Source organism: Geotrypetes seraphini, chromosome 6 (assembly GCF_902459505.1).
Source record: "Geotrypetes seraphini chromosome 6, aGeoSer1.1, whole genome shotgun sequence".
NCBI classification, from domain to species: Eukaryota; Metazoa; Chordata; class Amphibia; order Gymnophiona; family Dermophiidae; genus Geotrypetes; species Geotrypetes seraphini.
The window spans coordinates 244345368-244363643 of record NC_047089.1 but is presented as its reverse complement, the minus strand read 5'-3'; the positions used below and the strand labels follow the sequence as shown (position 1 = coordinate 244363643).

The 18276-nt window shown below is 41.4% G+C and overlaps 2 protein-coding genes across 7 annotated transcripts in view; one reads left to right on the top strand and one right to left on the bottom strand.

Annotated features, from left to right (window-relative positions):
• CTPS2 (CTP synthase 2) overlaps positions 1–604 on the bottom strand; it is a 212586-nt gene extending 211982 nt beyond the window's left edge. For 2 of the 6 annotated variants that reach the window (XM_033948179.1, XM_033948184.1), the window contains exon 1: positions 7–323. In XM_033948179.1, the coding sequence (XP_033804070.1) occupies positions 7–21 (15 nt within the window). In that variant the 5' untranslated portion in view covers positions 22–323. Of the gene's footprint in view, positions 1–6; positions 324–371 lie in introns of those variants that run through there. The other 4 variants (XM_033948181.1, XM_033948183.1, XM_033948178.1 and 1 more) reach the window with 4 other exon arrangements.
• Positions 605–682: 78 nt separating this feature from the next.
• Positions 683–18276, top strand: part of SYAP1 (synapse associated protein 1) — a 74146-nt gene continuing 56552 nt past the window's right edge. The window contains exons 1-2 of the mRNA XM_033950056.1: positions 683–1120; positions 9816–9934. Coding sequence (XP_033805947.1) covers positions 979–1120; positions 9816–9934 — 261 coding nt within the window. The 5' untranslated portion in view covers positions 683–978. The remainder of the gene's footprint in view (positions 1121–9815; positions 9935–18276) is intronic.

The window sequence follows — 18276 nt, the reverse complement described above, 5'->3', positions numbered from 1 at the left end:
GCCCACCTTCATAAGCCTCATAGCCCGAGCTCTTTAAACTCTCTCCTGTGTTACTGACCGCACCAGGAACTGGTTCCATTGGGCCTCAGAGGAACTCTTCTTCCACTACTGGTTTCTTTTTAATGTACAGCAAGTGACTGATCAGACCTAGAAGGACTTTACCCTTTGTTTGTATTCATCTCCTCTGCTGTTTGAGAACGATATGCAGCGGTGTAAGGAAGCAGGAACTAGTTCCTGGAACTTTTCATACTGCAAAGGAGACGTTTTAAACCCTGCTTCTCCAAAGGAGAACTGTTGTGTCCTTCGGGTCCCATTTCCTTTTTTTTTTTTTCTCTCCTTACTCTGTGGCTTTAGGGTGGAGAGTTTCTCACCGGCTGCAATTCCTTATCAAAATCCTGGGCCAGGGGCTCATCGTGCCCGGCCAGAATCTGCTCTAAACGGGTTCGCTTCTGCCCCTCCCCCTCCTCCGCGAAGGCACTGGAATAAACGCCGCGCAGGGTTCAACGAACGCTGTACAAACCCGAGGCGGGATCCGCAGCCTCTGACAAGCCGCCACCTGCTGCACCTTGACTCCTCCCTCAGCCACGCGCGCGCAGTTCTGATCCGCTTATCACCCTCCCCCCCTCCTCCTCCCACTCGATTACCCAACGCCGGCCGCAACGCGACCTCCCGCCGCCAGAGGACCCCCTATCAGCGCCTCCAGCTAGACCTACGAGGCGCGCGCGCGCACGGCCATTCGGGCTCCTCCAGGGGGAGCGCGGGACGACGCCGGCCGGAAAGAGAGGGAAGCTTGGAACGCGCGCGCGCGCGCCGGAGGTGCTGCCGTTGGTTTTGGGTGACGTCGAGGGTCATGACCCCCATTGGCTCGAGCTGAAAGTAAGCCGCCGCCTCCTCTTCGTCGTCTGCTAACAACAACAACAACGACGACAACTTCGACGGCAGCGGCGCTCGAAGGGGAGTCCGGAGAGCGGCGGCACGATGCTGCGAGGGCTGGGCAGTTGGCTGGGCCTGGAGGCCGCGCCCGCCGCCGGTGGCGGCGACTCCAAGGCGGAGGAGCCAGAGGCGCGTGAGGAACCGGCGAAGGAGGAAGACCTCATCGTGCAGGCCAAGGGGCTGGGCAGTGAGTATCGCCCGGAAACCCTGGAGGGGGAGGGGAGACACCGTGTCCCTAACGGTGTCTCCTCCCTATTCCAATTTGTCCTTTCTGTAGCGCTGTCATCGACAACCCCTGCCCCGTAGAGCTTACAATCGAATTAAAGCGGACAGACGGGTCAGAAAGGGATCAGGGAACGATAAAACAGACGTGGGTAATAGGAGTCAAAAAAGCTCTGTGGAGTGACGATGTTCCAAAATGGACTTTATTTGAAAGTGTCAAAGTTCCAGAGGTACAATGAAATCATCCACATAAAATAATTTCATCCACATAAAAATAGGTTATCCACATAAAAGCTTTAAAGGACCTAGTCCGCTAGGGATTCAGGACCCAACACGGTCTGCGTTTTGACAAAAAAGTGTTCTTCAGGGGTCCCTGGGGGGCCTATAAAGGTGAGTCCGTGGGAAACAACTGTGTAGTGAGCCGGAAGTGAGACACCTTTATAAGAAGACTTTTTGTCGAAACGCGAACCGTGTTGGGTTCTGTATCCCTAGTGGACTAGGTCCTTTAAGGCTCTTATGTGGATGGAACTATTTTATGTGGATGATTTAAGTGTACCTTTGGAACTTTGACACTTTCAAATAAAGTCCATTTTGGAACATCGTCACTCCACAGAGCTTTTTTGGTTTTCTCTGGATTTTCTTCTCTGTGGATATTTCGGGGTCAAAACCTTTTGTTTTTTTTAATAGGAGGCAAAGGCAGGTGGGGGATAGGTTCCTAGAAAAACACAAATAGAAAACCGGTGCAATACCATTTAATAAAACAAAAACAGCGCCATGAATTCCGACTTGTTATTTTTTGAAAATCAGCAGCACTGCTCATCACATGTTCATATTTATTATCAGTAATATAGTGAAATAAAATAAAAACACAAAGGAAATAAGGTAATACCTTTTTTAAAAAAAATTGAACTAACTTAATGCATCCCCTCCCCGTTTACAAAACTGTAGCAATAACAGCTCCGATGCTCATGGGAATTTTATGAGCACTGGAGCAAATACCGCCATGGTTGGCACTAAAAACCACGCTACGGTTTTGGTAAAAGGGGGGGTGCTTATGATTAGCTTTCAAATATAACCTCTTCTTTGTTAACTGCAAGCCAAAAGGTGCTTGCCAGTTTGCAAGTCACATACATAATTATCACCCCCCCCCCCTTTACTAAGCCGCAGTAGAGGTTTCTACCATGGCCCGAAACATTAAATGCTCTGACGCTGCTCCAACGCACATAGAATTCCTATGAGGGTTCGAGCAGCATTGGAGCATTTAGCGCTCCAGTCCGCGGTAGAAACCTCTACCACGGTTTAGTAAAAGAGGGCCTATATTAAAAACAACAAATTGAAATACAGTGCATTCTCGCTGTTCACTTGGGTTAGGTTCCTAGAAAACCCCATGAATACCAAAAACACGAATACAAAACCAGTGATCTTATGGGGAAAAGGGGGTTAGGCTAGGGAAAGAGATTGGGATTTGTACACCGCCTTTTTGTAGTTTTACAACCACACTCAAAGTGGTTTGCATACAGGTACTTCAAGCGACCCTGCTTATTATGCATTTTTGCTGCCTAACACTGTAAAGTAGGGGTGTCAAAGTCCCTCCTTGAGGGACACAATCCAGTTGGGTTTTCATGATTTCCCCAATGAATATGCTTGAGATCTATTAGCATACAATAAAATCAGTGCATGCAAATAGATCTCATGCATATTAATTGTGGAAATCCTGAAAACCCGACTGGAATGTGGCCCTCGAGGAGGAATATAGACACCCCTGCTGTAAAGTCATCATTTCATGTACCCTTCTTGTAAAGAGCAGCTTGTTGTTTATATTCTGCATTTTATAAGGGTATTTTATGCACACACCTTTTTTTTTTTTTTTTTTTTTTGTAAAAAAAGCAATCTTTTGGTGTAACAATACTTACACACAGCTCTACGAATATCTTCATCCTCATGGGAACACAGTTTGAATGAATAAGTGAAAATGTCTCGTGACTAGCAAATATGGGTTACATTTTATTTTGTGTGAATAGCGAATTTGTGAATATAGAACATGTGGATAATGAGAACGCACTCTATATAAATATTTATAGGTTAAAATAAAAGGGAAATGAAATAGCTTTACCAAACAGTGGCCCCGTTTTATCAAGCTACGCAAGGGTTTTTTTTTATTGCAGACTGCTACGGTAAAAGCTCCAATACTCATAGGAATTCTATGAGTGTCGGAGCTTTTACCGCAGTGGTCTGAGATAAAAAACCTTACACAGCTTGATAAAAGGGGGCCTGTGCTAGTGACTAAAATAAAAGGGAATAGATTTGCCAAATTCTGCTAAAAACTGTTAAGAGAAAATTAGAAGAAAATCGGAAAGATAGATGTAGTTATTACAATTACTGTGCTAATAACCATGAACATGTGTTATGTAGAAGTTAAATCAGCAGCCCAACATCCACAAAGAAGTCTCTGTTTTTCATGAATTTCATCCGTGTCTTACAGAATAAGTATGAGGAACTTCCTCCTTTTACAAAGCCGCGTTAGCCGAAAAACTACCGCCTGCTCAAGAGGAGGTGGTAGCAGCTAGCGCGGCCGGCAAATTAGCGCACGCTATTACGCACATTAAACCGCTAATGCTGCTTCGTAAAAGCCCTTAATTACTGCATACAGAAGCTGGAACTGGAAAACTTTCTTCCCTAGAGCAAGAGTCTCTGAGCTGGGTATTCAGTTGCTGATAGTTATGTAGAGAGAGCTGGATATGTCTGAAGAATGGGTTGATTTATTGCAAGAGATGGAGTTATATGGGTAATAAGCTGAAGAAGTTCAGAAGTTAGGCAAGGTTGGGGCTTAAAAGATAATTTATGACCCCCCTACACACACACACCCACACTTTTTATCAAGCCACGCTGCCTAGCAGCACAAGTTAAATTTTGAGCCGCCCATTCTAATCCTATTGATGGTTTTGCACTTAGCTCGTCTTGCCTGGCAGTGTGACTTGATAAAAGAAAGGGAATTTAATGAAAACAGAAGGCAAGGAAAAGGATCAATAGGATCTGGATCTGAGACTAAGGCACAGTGTATGTTGCTAAAATCACTGAAGCCAGCACTTGTCATGCTTCATTGATTGGATGGAGAAGACCCCATGCACAGTTTGGAAGAACAATCAGGGAGTGGCAGCAGCATTGAACTACAGTACAATATGAAAACAAAATGTAGAACATGCACACATTGAGGAGGCAGGGCAGACCACATTTTGTATTGCACTGTACAGAATATAAGAATAATCAGAGATACACTTCCAAAACTGAAAACAGAGGAAATCAAAGACGTCCTGAAAAAGAATGATAAGGGAAAACTGCATAATCCTGGGTGAAAGAGAATAAACAGCAGATGTAGTAGCAAACTGTAGTATCCAGCCACCAGGCAAAAAAATGTAATTCAACCAGAACCTGGAAATTTATTTTTGTTATTGTCTTTTCTTTACATAGTTAATTTTCCCCCTTCTTTTACTAAGCTGCGGTAGAGGTCTCTACAGCAGCCTGGGATGCTAAATTCTCCAACGCTGCTCTAACGCTCATAAAATTTTATGAGCGTTGGCGCATTTAGCGCTCTGGGCCATGGTAGAAACCTCTACTAGGGGGGTGTTATTTGTTAGTATTACTTTGTAATCTCCTGTTTTATTTTCTCTATCTTCCAGTAAACGCATTACATTTGGTAGTGCTCACAAAATTATGCCAATAACGCTATCTGAATCTGAAAGTTCTCTAGTTCTGCTGCTTCTCTGTGCTGTGCCTGGTCTAGCAGCAGGATGCCATGCATTTTGCAGTTATTGATGCTATTTCTTCCTGGTATTAAGCAAGCAAAGTATTTTTCCCTACGTATTGTTTTTCAGTTAGGAGCAGCATTCACTGAGAAAGCAATAAGTGAGGAACCAGAATATTTAGGGCTAGCCTGACCACCAGATGGACCAGGTGTCTACCTAGAATAGCACAGTTAAAAAGGTGGAGGTAGAACAGCAAGTCTCCAAAAGATTCAACAGAAGACTTCAATAACCTAGATAACTTTTCTTTCCTAGTAGAGGCCAAAACATCAAAAATCATACTCATTATCACTATTCAAGGCTTGCAGAGTTCTGCCCTCTCTGAACTTCCTGCAAGGTAACCACTAATTCTAGTACTTTATGAAGGCACATAGGTACTTATGTGTCTTTATAAAACAGTGTTTTCTCTCTTAAATCAGTCACCGTGTTCTATGAGATTCCCCTCTTAAAAGTTCTAAATGTATGTTGAGTCGGGGTATTTGTTCATTGATTAGGCTCAAAACATCTATCTGTCATAGAAGGATTATCATGTTAAAACCTGGGAGAGAGACAAAACCTAAGGTAGGTCAGCTTGATGATTTCTAAATGGCCAAATATCTGGAGGTATTCTACCCACAGCATTTGATATAGTACGCAAATAAAATATTGTCACCAGCTCAGGAAATATTTGACTCTTTTCCATGATTATGCAAAATTGTGTTTGCTTTTGTTTTTTTGCACTTTGAATTTTATAGATTTGAGGTTTGTTTTATAAAACTCTAGAGGGGCTGTGCAAAACAAAACTGTATCTCCTTCCATAATTTGGCCCACAGCTTTGATTATATCTTCCATAAGTTTACAACATAAGAATATAAGAATAGCCTTACAGGGTCAGAACAATGGTCAATCAAGCCCAGTAGCCCTTTCTCACAGTGGCCAATCCAGGTCACTAGTACCTGGCCCAAACCCAAGGAGTAGCAATATTCCATGCTACCAATCCAGGGCAAGCAGTGGCTTCCCCCATGGCTTTCTCAATAACAGTCTATGAACTTTTCCTCCTGGAACTTTTCCAAACCTTTCTTAAAACCAGCTAGGGTATCCGCTCTTACCACAACCTCTGGCAACGCTTCCTCAGATTTCAGGTGTGCCATGGCACACTGGGGAGAAGGAGAGGCGCCAGCAGACTGCCTACAGGATGTGCCTCTCGCGGCGAGAGGCACGTCCTATAGCCAATCAGCTGGCACCAGTGCCTCTCCTCTCCAGCCCTCTTCCTTGCTGGCACTCCCCACTGGCATCTCAGGGCCCGTCTGGAGGGCCTTCGTGCATGCACAGATGTTAGCATGATGACATCACACATGCACATGATATCATTGCAACGTCCACGCACTTCCAGATGCCTCGAGCCGCGGCCACTACATTTAGTGTGCTGTGGCTTGATAAAGTTTGCAGGACACTGGTTTACAAGAAAACCTTGTAAGAAAACTTGTAAGAAATTTTTAGGAAGGGAAGCAAGATTTAGTTTATCCCTTTTCATTGATGAGCAGTACTGAAATCAGTATTTCCTGATGGGCAGTTAGTGTAGTGGACAAGAGGACTTCACACCTAGCTTTCTGAGTCAGAGAGTGTGTTAACTGATGCTAATTGTCTTGTCCAGCGAAGATTATTGCTATAATCTAATCTTTGTGTGCATGTGCTCCAAGGAATTTTGTTCATGGTATCTCTAAAAAGAGTATAAAAGAACAAAACCATTAAAGGAACTTCTACAATTTAAGTTGTTCCTTTAATGGTTTTGTTGTTTTATACTCAACTATTTAATTAACTATTTAGTTCTATAGATTGATTGTTATATTATCTCTAAAAAGAGGCAATCAGTATACAGTATACACAGTCTGATGAAAATTTATATGTACAGATCCAACGATGGAACAGGCAATACTGGACCTATTGCTTACCAATGGTGAAAGTGTCACTGAGGTCTCAGTGGGCGACAAGTTGGCCTCCAGCGACCACAATATGATATGGTTCAAACTCAGGAAGGGTTTCGACAAAACTAACACATTGACCAGGGTCCTTAGCTTCAAGAACGCCAACTTTGAGGGTATGGGGGATTTCATCCATCAAGCACTACAAAACCAAGCAGGAACAGATAACGTAGAGGAACTGTGGTCGACTCTGAAAGCTACCATTCAGGAGGCAACCAATCGCTATATAAAATCAGTGAGCAAACGGCGCAGGAACAATAAGCCACAATGGTTCTCTGCGGAGATCTCGGACCTCATAAAAGAGAAGAAAAAAGCGTTCATCTCCTACAAACATACAGGATCTCAGGATTCTAGAGAAGTCTATTTGACTAGGGCATGAGCCGTCAAAACAGCAGTTAGAGAGGCCAAATTTCGAATGGAGGAAACTTTAGCAAAGAACATCAAGAAGGGCGATAAATCCTTCTTCAGATACATTAGCGACAGAAACCGCAGCACAAGCGGGATAGTACGCCTTAGGAAACCAGACGGGACCTATGTAGAAGCAGACTCGGAAAAAGCTGAAATGTTAAACGAATACTTCTGTTCGGTCTTCACCCGTGAGGCGCCGGGTTCCGGCCCTCAGCTACAAAAAAAGGATGGCTCAGTAGACCCGTTTAGTAATTTAAAATTTACAACAAGCAGTGTCTACTCAAGGTTAACTCAAGGTTAACAGAGTAATGGGGCCAAACAACCTACACCCCAGGGTGCTCAGGGAGTTAAGGGACGTCCTGGCGGAACCACTATCCGCGCTCTTCAATCTCTCCCTTAGTACAGGTAGAGTCCCATTGGACTGGAAAACGGCTAACGTCATTCCACTCCACAAAAAAGGTTGCAGGACAGAGGCTGAGAACTACAGACCAGTGAGTCTCGCATCAATAGTGAGCAAACTAATGGAAACTCTAATCAAACACCAATTAGATAAGATCCAGGATGTGGAGAATCGACGGGATCCCCGTCAACATGGATTTACCAAGGGGAAATCCTGCCAATCCAATTTGATCAGCTTCTTTAACTGGGTGACGGGGAAGCTTGATGTTGGAGAGTCCTTGGACATTGTATACTTGGACTTCAGCAAAGCATTTGATAGTGTCCTTCACCGCAGGTTGTTGTGCAAAATAAGTTCTATAGGATTAGGTGACACTTTGACAAAATGGATTGGGGACTAGCTTGGTGGTAGGCTTCAGAGGGTGGTGGTGAACGGCACCCCCTCCGTAACGACGGCAGTGATCAGCGGAGTGCCGCAGGGCTCGGTCTTGGGCCCGATCCTTTTCAATATCTTTATAAGGGACTTGGCTGAGGGGCTTCGCGGTAAAATAACGTTATTCGCCGATGACGCCAAACTGTGTAACATAACAAGCAAGAGCACAACGGACAATATGAAACACGACCTACTCCTATTGGAGCAATGGTCTAGGACCTGGCAACTGAGTTTCAATGCCAAGAAATGCAAAGTCATGCACCTTGGCAGTCAAAATCCATGCGAGACTTACACCCTAAATGGCGAGATTCTAGCAAGAACTGTTGCAGAACGGGACTTAGGGGTAATCATCAGTGAAGACATGAAGACTGCCAATCAAGTGGAGCGGGCTTCATCTAAGGCTAAGCAGATCATAGGATGTATACGTAGGAGTTTCGTCAGCCGCAAACCTGAAGTCATTATGCCGTTGTATAGATCCATGGTGAGGCCCCATCTGGAATACTGCGTACAATTCTGGAGGCCTCATTACCGCAAGGATGTACTGAGGCTTGAGTCAGTCCAGCGAATGGCCACCTGGATGGTCTCGGGACTCAAGGATCTCCCGTACGAGGAACGGCTGGATAAATTACGGCTATACTCACTCGAGGAACGCAGAGAGAGGGGAGACATGATCGAGACGTTCAAATACCTCACGGGCCGTATCGAGGTAGAAGAAGATATCTTCTTTTTCAAAAGTCCGACGGCGACAAGAGGATATCCATGGAAAATCAGGGGCGGGAAATTGCACGGCGACACCAGGAAATACTTTTTCACCGAAAGAGTGGTTGATCGCTGGAATAGACTTCCACTTCAGGTGATCGAGGCAAGCAGCGTGCCTGATTTTAAGAAGAAATGGGATCGCCACGTGGGATCTCTGCACAGAGCTAAATAGGGGGGAGGGTCATTAGGGTGGGCAGACTAGATGGGCCGCGGCCCTTATCTGCCGTCTTTTTCTATGTTTCTATGATCATTAGTAGCAAATTAATGTTTCTACCCAATCAGCTGGCTCGGAGTCAAACTTGATTGGTAGAAGAGCTGAGATCAGTTATATATTTGATTATTTAGAACAGCTGGGTCAAAAATGTTTATGAAAGCAGTTTTGAAAAGCCTTTCTGTGAGTAAAGCAGTGTGTTTTTGCACAAAGATCGTCTTTTACAAAATAGCTTTTCTGATTAGTGCATAGGGCATGTAAATACATCTACCCCACAGTGCACAGAAATGTTCTGGGAGGAGGTTGGGGAGAAATTTCATTTTTGCACTGGTGTTTGAAGATACAGTACACATGTATGCACCTAAATTAGATGGGAAAAGTTCTAATATAAAACAGGTCTATAGGTTTCCAGGAATAATTTTCAAAGCAGAACTATATGCATACTTTACTTTTGAAAACATTGCTAAAACCTGTACAGGGTAAAGCATACACAGTATGAATTGCCTTTTTATGCTCCTACCCAGTTATAGTTATCTCCATGTGACCAGATTTCATCAAGCAAAACTTCACTTTCCAAAGTTAGATCTGTGTGTTTGTAGGCTTGTCTGTCTGTTTGTATATATCATGGCTAGAAAAAGTTCTTAGGATATAAGAGACTTGCTTTTGATTTTTGTTTCTTGATTTGCTAAAAGGTTACCTAATTAACTTTGCCACCACCGCCACAAAGAAAATTTCTGAATCAGTCACGGAAACTGCACATACCATAAAGAAGTCTGTAGAAGAAGGAAAAATTGATGGTTTAATCGACAAGGTACTCTTTCAAGTAATATTTCTCCTACTAATTTGGAGTTCAGCATCAATTAGGCAGTCCAGACAAGACAATTTACATGGATTTGGTGGTCCTCCTTAGAGGAGATTTAGGAGTAGATATCAAGCTGTGTTAGGCGCTAACTATTATTTGCCCTTTAATGTGTTAAAAGGCTCTAATACGGTATTGGTTGTGGTGCACCGCACATTACCTACAAAACATGCAGTGTTTGTGAAGCAACTCATTGCTACATAAATATTGTAATGCATGCCAGAAGTTGCGTTATAGCTACTAAAATAACCCTAGCTAAAAGCTACCAAGCTGGGGCCCAGTGACCCTGAGCCAAATAACAAAGGCGCTGGATAGCACACAAATTACTAATGACCAGAGCACCCCTTCCCAACCAGAAGATGTAACCCCTTGCTTTCCCTCCCCCCCCCCCCCGGCCAACTTTTGTAAAATCCCTGATCTATAATGATTTTGAGAAGGAGTGATTTCCATTCGCTCCTACCCTTGCTGGTGGGGTGGAGGGTGGGGGTTCTTATCTAAAATGGTGAAAGTAACCCCTAGTAGTAATCACGTGGTATTGCCATTAGGGGTCATGTTTCCACGGGTGGGATGGTTTGCATAGAGCATTATTCATTTACCAAGGAAATTAGCAATCTACGATACTGACTGCAAATTTGGTGACTCCTTGTTAAATCAATGTGCTTTTTACCACAACTTGATAACTTTCACCATTAGTGTTGTATTTCATTGTTTTATGTTCATTGTAGTTAAACTCTGAGAAAAACTTAAGAATTGTAAACAAATATAATTGCCCCTTGAAAATGTTCTTATAGTTTGAATGTTAGTTCAACAAAGATGTGTTTGCCAGAAGGTAACTTGAGCACTACTTTGGCTTCTCTTTAAGTAGTTATGAAACAGACTTGTTTGTGCCCTTTGGAAGTAAGTCAGCAAAAGACTTGCTTTGAATCTACCTGGTTGCACAATACATGTAGGATGTCGAGCCATATACAAACCCCAGGAATGTATTACTAGACAATTTGCAGCTCTACACTCTAGAGGAGCGCAGGGAGAGGGGAGACATGATTGAGACGTTTAAATACATCACCGGACGTATAGAAGTGGAAGATGACATCTTCCTTCTTAGAGGCCCCTCAACCACAAGAGGGCACCCGCTCAAACTCAGGGGCGGAAAGTTTCACGGCGACACCAGGAAGTATTTCTTCACGGAGCGAGTGATTGATCGGTGGAACGGGCTTCCAGTGCAGGTGATCGAGGCAAGCAGCGTGCCAGATTTTAAGAATAAATGGGACGCCCATGTGGGATCCCTAAGAGGGTCAGGGCAAAACACTAGCTAATCTTAAGGGGAGGGTCTATAGTGGGCAGACTTGATGGGCCTTGGCCCTTTTCTGCCGTCATCTTTCTATGTTTCTATGTTTCTACAGCTTGCTAACCAGTTCAGGTATCTTCAAAACTGTCCTCTGTCCGCACAGTCTTTGTCTGTCTCTTAAACAACATGAAAGAAATGTGTACAGGACACTAGTACCGTAGATCTAGACTAGTTAAAAAGAAGAGCATAAGGATGCTAGTAATTTATTAAAAAAGGGATTTTAAGGATTATAAGTAAGATTGTCAAGTGATTTGTTTAAAAATTTTTCTGACTGAATATTATACACTTGTTGTAAGACTTGAAAATGAATAAAGATTAAAAAAAAAAAAGGGATGGTTAACAAGACTAAGAATGTTATAATGCCCCCGTATCGCTCCATGGTGTGACCTCATTTGGAGTATTACGTTCAATTCTGGTCTCCTTATCTCAAGAAAGATATAGCGGCGCTAGAAAAGGTTCAAAGAAGAGTGACCAAGATGATAAAGGGGATGGAAAAGAGATGGCTGAGGGGAGATATGATTGAAGTCTACAAATCCTGAGTAGAGTAGAACGGGTGCAAGTGGATTGATTTTTCATTCTCAAAAATTACACTCAATGAAGTTACAGGGAAATACTTTTGAAACCAATAGGAAGAAATATTTTTTTCACTCAGAGAATAGTTAAGCTCTGGAACGCATTGCCAGAGGTTGTGGTAAGAGTGGATAGCATAGCTGGTTTTAAGAAAGGCTTGGACAAGTTCCTGGAGGAAAAGTCCATAGTCTGTTATTGAGAATCTAATCTAATGCTTGGCTTTTTATACTGAGACATCAGTCCAAGAAAGTTCGATTCGGTTTACAATAATTAACTTAACAAATAAACCATAAAGAATAAAACTAAGGTTTCAGAAGATTAATTTTCAAAGTGTTTAGCAAATAAATAGTTTTTAAAGATTTATGAAAATGTTGGAGTGAACCGGAACTCCTTAAAAGGAGTGGAAGGTCATTCCTGAGTTGAGAGAGCTTAAAAATCAGAGAAAGACATGGGAAGCCACTTCTTGCCCTGGTTCGGTAGCATAGAGTGTTGTTACTCTTTGGATTTTGGTCAGGTACTAGTGACCTGGATTGGCCTCTGAGAACGGGCTACTGGGATTGATGGACCTTTGGTCGGACCCAGTAAGGCTATTCTTATGTTCTTAATACTCTGTGTTACTTAAAAATATATATATATAGTTTTCTAACACAGCTCAAGAAACATTACAGGAAATCAAACCAGTACTGGACATAGCGGGTAAACATCGAATCAGAATCCACTCCTTCGCTGACGACCTACAACTCTATCTTCCCCTAGGCCGTCACCGAGACACACAAATCAAAAATCTCCAGTCTTGCTTAACTGAAATAAAGTCTTGGATGACCGTAAACAAGTTACAGTTAAATGAATCCAAGACAGAACTTCTCTGGATCCACAAAGATTTATGCATATACCCCCATCCGCCCTTTTCCTGGGCCACAAACACCCTTACACCCAAAGACAACGTCCGCAGCCTAGGAGTAACTCTTGACTCTTAATTTATCAATGACAGATCACTTATCCAAACTAGTATCATCCTCCTTCTACTACCTCCGCCAGCTAAAAAACATACATGCCTACTTCTCAGAACCTACTCTACACTTTTGTTCTATCCCGCGTAGACTATTGTAACACTCTACTAGTGGGCCTGCCTACCAAAACTCTCTCCCGCCTCCAAAGGGTGCAAAACGCTGCAATCCACCTTCTGAAAAACCTAGGCATCCGTGACCATGTTACCCCTGCATTAGCTTCCATGCACTGGCTGCCCATTCAAAAACGCTGCACCTTCAAGGCCCTGCTCCTCGCTTTCAAAACCTTCCATGAATCGATTCCATACTACATGAAAACTAAACTACAAATCTTCTTCCCAAAGCGACCACTGAGGTCCCAAGGAGAAAAATGACTGACCATACTTTTTAGCCACTTGCTCAAAACTGAAACCGCCCGCAAACGCTCCTACTCGCATTTCATACCCAAACTTTGGCACACAATCCCTCCATCTGTCAGATCACTAGATGGACTCTGGAACTTCAGGAAGGCTGTGAAAACCTTCCTCTTTACTAACCCAGCACCTTAAAGTCATTCACCCTGAAATGCCACCCAGTCAATGCACCTATGTCACTTAATCTCACCAGATGCTACTAAGTACATATGTTTTATTGTCACGTCTATATTGTAATTTATGTAAACTATGTCATCTCTGCTCTGTCTGGACTATTATGGATGTACTTTGTAACCCGTTCTGGGCTCCTTTGGGAGGACGTGCTAAAAAATCAAATAAATAAATAAATAAAAATATGTTATCCAGATTAAATGTACAAGACAAACACACAATCCCATAAGTCCACCAAATGGGAGGAGCTGGTGTAGAGTTCTCAAAACTTGTGAAGGAGCAGCCTAGTGGTTAGAGCTCAGGACAGAAAGGTGTGAAAAAAGGTTTGATTTAAATCCAAATAAATGAAGGAAACATACCTCTCATAATGCTACAGACTTTACTAGTCCCAAATTCTGTATATGGCACCTTAAATTGTGCATGCATATTGCTGTGCATAGCTATTGTGCATGTACAACTTAGAGGATTGGTGCCAATAATTGACAATTAACACCTCATAACAGATGCTAATTGACACAAATTAAAAGCTATATGCACAACTCGAAGGCCCAATGCTATAAAAAGCTTGCGCCAGTTGCAGCACACAAATTTGAAAATGGAGCATGACGAGGGGCAGATCGTGGACATTCCTAAAAGTTTTGCACATATTTATAGAATATGCCTGATCTGCAAACAACGTAACATAAGAATAGCCTTACTGGGTCAGACCAAAGGTCCATCAAGCCCTGTGGCCCGTTCATATGGTGGCTAATCCAGGTGACTAGTATCTGGCCAAAACCCAAACAGTAACAACCATGCTACCGATCCAGGGCAAGCAGTGGCTTCCCCCATGTCTTTCTCAATAACAAGACTATGGACTTTTCCTCCAGGAAATTGTCCACACTTTTCTTAAAACCAGCTACGCTATCTGCTCTTACCATATTCTCTGGCAATGTGTTCAAGAGCTTAACTATTTTCTGAGTGAAAAAATATTCCCTCCTATTTGTTTTAAAAGTATTTCCCTGTAACTTCATCCAATGTCCCCTAGTCTTTGTCATTTTTGATGGAGTGAAAAATCGATCCACTTGTGCCCATTCTACTCCACTCAGGGTTTTGTAGACTTCAATCATATCTCCTTTCAGCTTTCTCTTTTCCAAGCTGAAGAATTCTAACCTTTCCTAATACGAGAGGAGTTCCATGCCGTTTATCATTTTGGTTGCTCTTCTTTGAACCTTTTCTAGTGCCGCTATATCTTTTTTGAGATAAGGAGACCAGAACTGAACACAATACTCAAGGTGAGGTTGCAACATGGAGCAATACAGAGACTTTATAACATTCTTAATCTTGTTAACCATCCCTTTTTAATATTTCCTAGCATCTTGTTTGGCTGCTGCCACACATTGAGCTGAAGGTTTCATCGTATTGTCTACAATGACATCCAGATCCTTTTCTTGGGCGCTAGCCCCCAAGGTGGACTTTGGGTTATTCTTCCCAATGTGCATCACTTTGCATTTGTCTGCATTAAATTTCATCTGCCACTTAGAAGCCCAGTCTTCCAATTTCCTACGGTCTGCTTGCAATTTTTCACAATCTGCATGCGTTTTGCAGGCAGACCTTTAGGCATAAGCATTTAGACCGGTTTTAGCTTGCCTATATGAGTAATCAATAAAAAAAAAAAGAAGGGAGGGTGGGAGGGGTAAGATTTTTATTCTTTTTGTCATAAATTATAAATACTTTATCATAATAGATGTTATTCTTATGTGACAATAACAAAATAAAGGGAGGGAAGAAGATTCATAATTACATAATAATTGATAAAATCATTACAGTTTACATGATATGTAAAATCATAATAAGGATAATATAAGATATGTTTTATATAGAGTACATTATAGAAATATCAAGTGTATTGTTAAAATACTTGTATGAAAATTTATGACACTTGTTGTTATATGAAAAAATCAATAAAAAACTTAAAACAAAAAAAAAACAAAAAAAATCAGGCCTTAGGCTTCGGCGGGATGGGCCGGGAAGGGGCGAGCCCGCCTCATTTCGACCAGGCGGGCCTACAGGCTGGACGGGCAAGAACCGTCTGGCCTGAAGAACAGGTTAGTTTGGAGGTTGTTAGCAGCGGGGGGGTGCGTCTTCGGGCAGGAGGGATTGGACACCCTCCTGCCAGCAATCGGTGGTGTCGGGGTGGGAGGGAGATCGGTAATGTCGGGGGGGGGCGGTTGGTAGTGTCGGGGGGGGGGCGGCATCCGATCGGACAGGCCGCGGCCCGCTAGTGTAGGCCGATTCTGAATAGGACGCCTCTCCCGGGCGTCCTATACAGAATCAGGGCCTAGGTGTCTTTTTAAAAAAAATATTTTATTTATAAATTTTTCATTCTTACAATAATTTAATTGTACATAAAACTTCAATTAACACATGAAAAATTGTGATTACAAATAATTCATCTTATCACATAAAATATAACCCTCCCCCTTTTTTTCATTTCTTAAATCCATATAATATACATTCCCCTCCCCTCCTCATTCTTATATAATCATTACTAATGTGCTATGAAATCTGATCATTGGAATAACGAGTCAATGGTTCCCAAATTTTCTTAAAATTATGAATATTTCCCTGTTGTAATGCTATTGTTTTTTCCATTTTGTATATATGACAGACTGACTTCCACCAAAATGTATAGTTTAATTTGGTATAATCCTTCCAATTTTGAGTTATTTGTTGCATGGCGACCCCTGTCAATATTAATAATAGTTTGTTATTGTTTGCTGTAATCGGACTCTGAGTTCTCATTGCTGTACCAAATAGTATAGTATCATATGAGAGTCCTACATGATTTTCTAGTAATTCATTAATTTGGGACCAAATTAGTTTCCAAAATGCATTTACACAGGGACAAAAAAAAATTAAGTGGTCTAATGTCCCAACTTCTATTCTGCAATGCCAGCATCTATTAGATCTAGTACTATCTATCTTTTGTAAGCACGTAGGGGTCCATAAAACTCTATGTAACAAAAACATCCAAGTTTGACTCATAGATGCTGACTTTGTAGATCTTAATCTCCAGGACCAAAATCGTGGCCATTGAGGCTCAGATATTGTCTGACCAATCTCAATACTCCAAATATCCCTAAGTCCAGTTTTCTTTTTTTTATTTAAAAATCCATTTAACAATTTGTACCATTTTGCGGCTTGGTGACCCAAGAAATCCGCCTGGAAACATAGAACCTGCATACTATATTGAGTATTAAGCACTTTCCATTCAGGGAACCCTGCCTGAATAGCTTGCTTCAATTGCAACCATTTAAAATATTGTGTTTTATTTAATCCAAATTTATGTTGCAATTGTGAAAAACTAAGCATTGTTCCTTCTGAAATAACATCATTCAATGTTCGTATACCTGCAATTATCCATTGTTTCCAGACAATTTTGTATCCGCCAATCTTGATCCTGGAGTTTACCCAAATTGATTGATTTAATGATTTAGCAATTGGTTCTGGTGATAGATTACTAATATATCTTAATGTCTTCCAAGTATCCAATAGAATTCTGTTATCCTTATATTGTCTTGGCATGTTTATACTAATTAGATGTTCTAAATGTAGTGGGAACAGGAGCCGCCATTCTAGATATAGCCAATCTGGTACATTCTCCATGAGATCTGGGAGGATCCAATACATACCCTGTCTTAGAATATAGGCTTGATGGTACCTATAAAAATTTGGAAAATTTACCCCTCCCTCCACAACTGGTCTTTGTAAAGATACTAAAGCAATTCTGGGTCTTTTCCCAAACCAAACAAACTTTGTAAGAATATTATTTAACTTTTTATAGAATGACCCCTGAAAAAATATTGGTATCATACTCATTTGATAACAAACCACAGGCAACATCATCATTTTAATTGTTTGGACTCTTCCCCACCAAGAAAGATGTAAAGGATTCCATTGCTCACACATTTCTGTTATTTTTTTTAATAAAAGTTTTTCATTTTCTTTGACTGTATCTTCAATTGTATTTTTGATAATAATTCCTAAATATTTTAATCCTTCTTCTTTCCAAATAAATGAATATGAATCAAATAAGCCTTTGGTACAGTGAACATTAATTGGAAGAATTTCCGATTTACTCAAATTAATTTTATATCCAGAAAATTTCCCAAATTTCTCTAGAAGATTAAGTAAACTTGGAACAGTATTCCCCGGTTCTCTTAAATATAATAATATATCATCTGCATATGCAGAAAGTTTAAATTCCCAGTAAGAAAATGGGATTCCCTTTATCTCCTTAGTTTGATTAATTGCAATTAATAAGGGTTCTAAAACAATATCAAAAAGTAAGGGGGACAAAGGACATCCTTGTCTAACTCCCCTACGCAAGTTAAATCTATCTGATAAATTGTTATTAATATATAATCTTGCACCAGGAGAGCTATACAAGGTCTGAACCATTTTAATAAAACCGGGGCCTATTCCAAACCATTCCAGAGCTTGATACATATAACGCCATTCCACTCTATCAAATGCTTTTTCTGCATCTAAAGATAGCATAAAAGCTGGATCATTCAAATTTTTCACTAAATTTAAAGAGTGAAATGCTATTCTAGTATTGTTTGATGAGTGTCTTTTAGCAATAAATCCTGTTTGGTGTACATCAATAATAAAAGGAAGAGCTTTTGCCAATCTTATTGCTAATACTTTAGCAAGCAACTTACCATCTACATTTAATAAAGATATAGGCCTATAATTTGAAACCAAGGTAGGATCCCTGTTTGGTTTTGGTAAGACAATAATTAC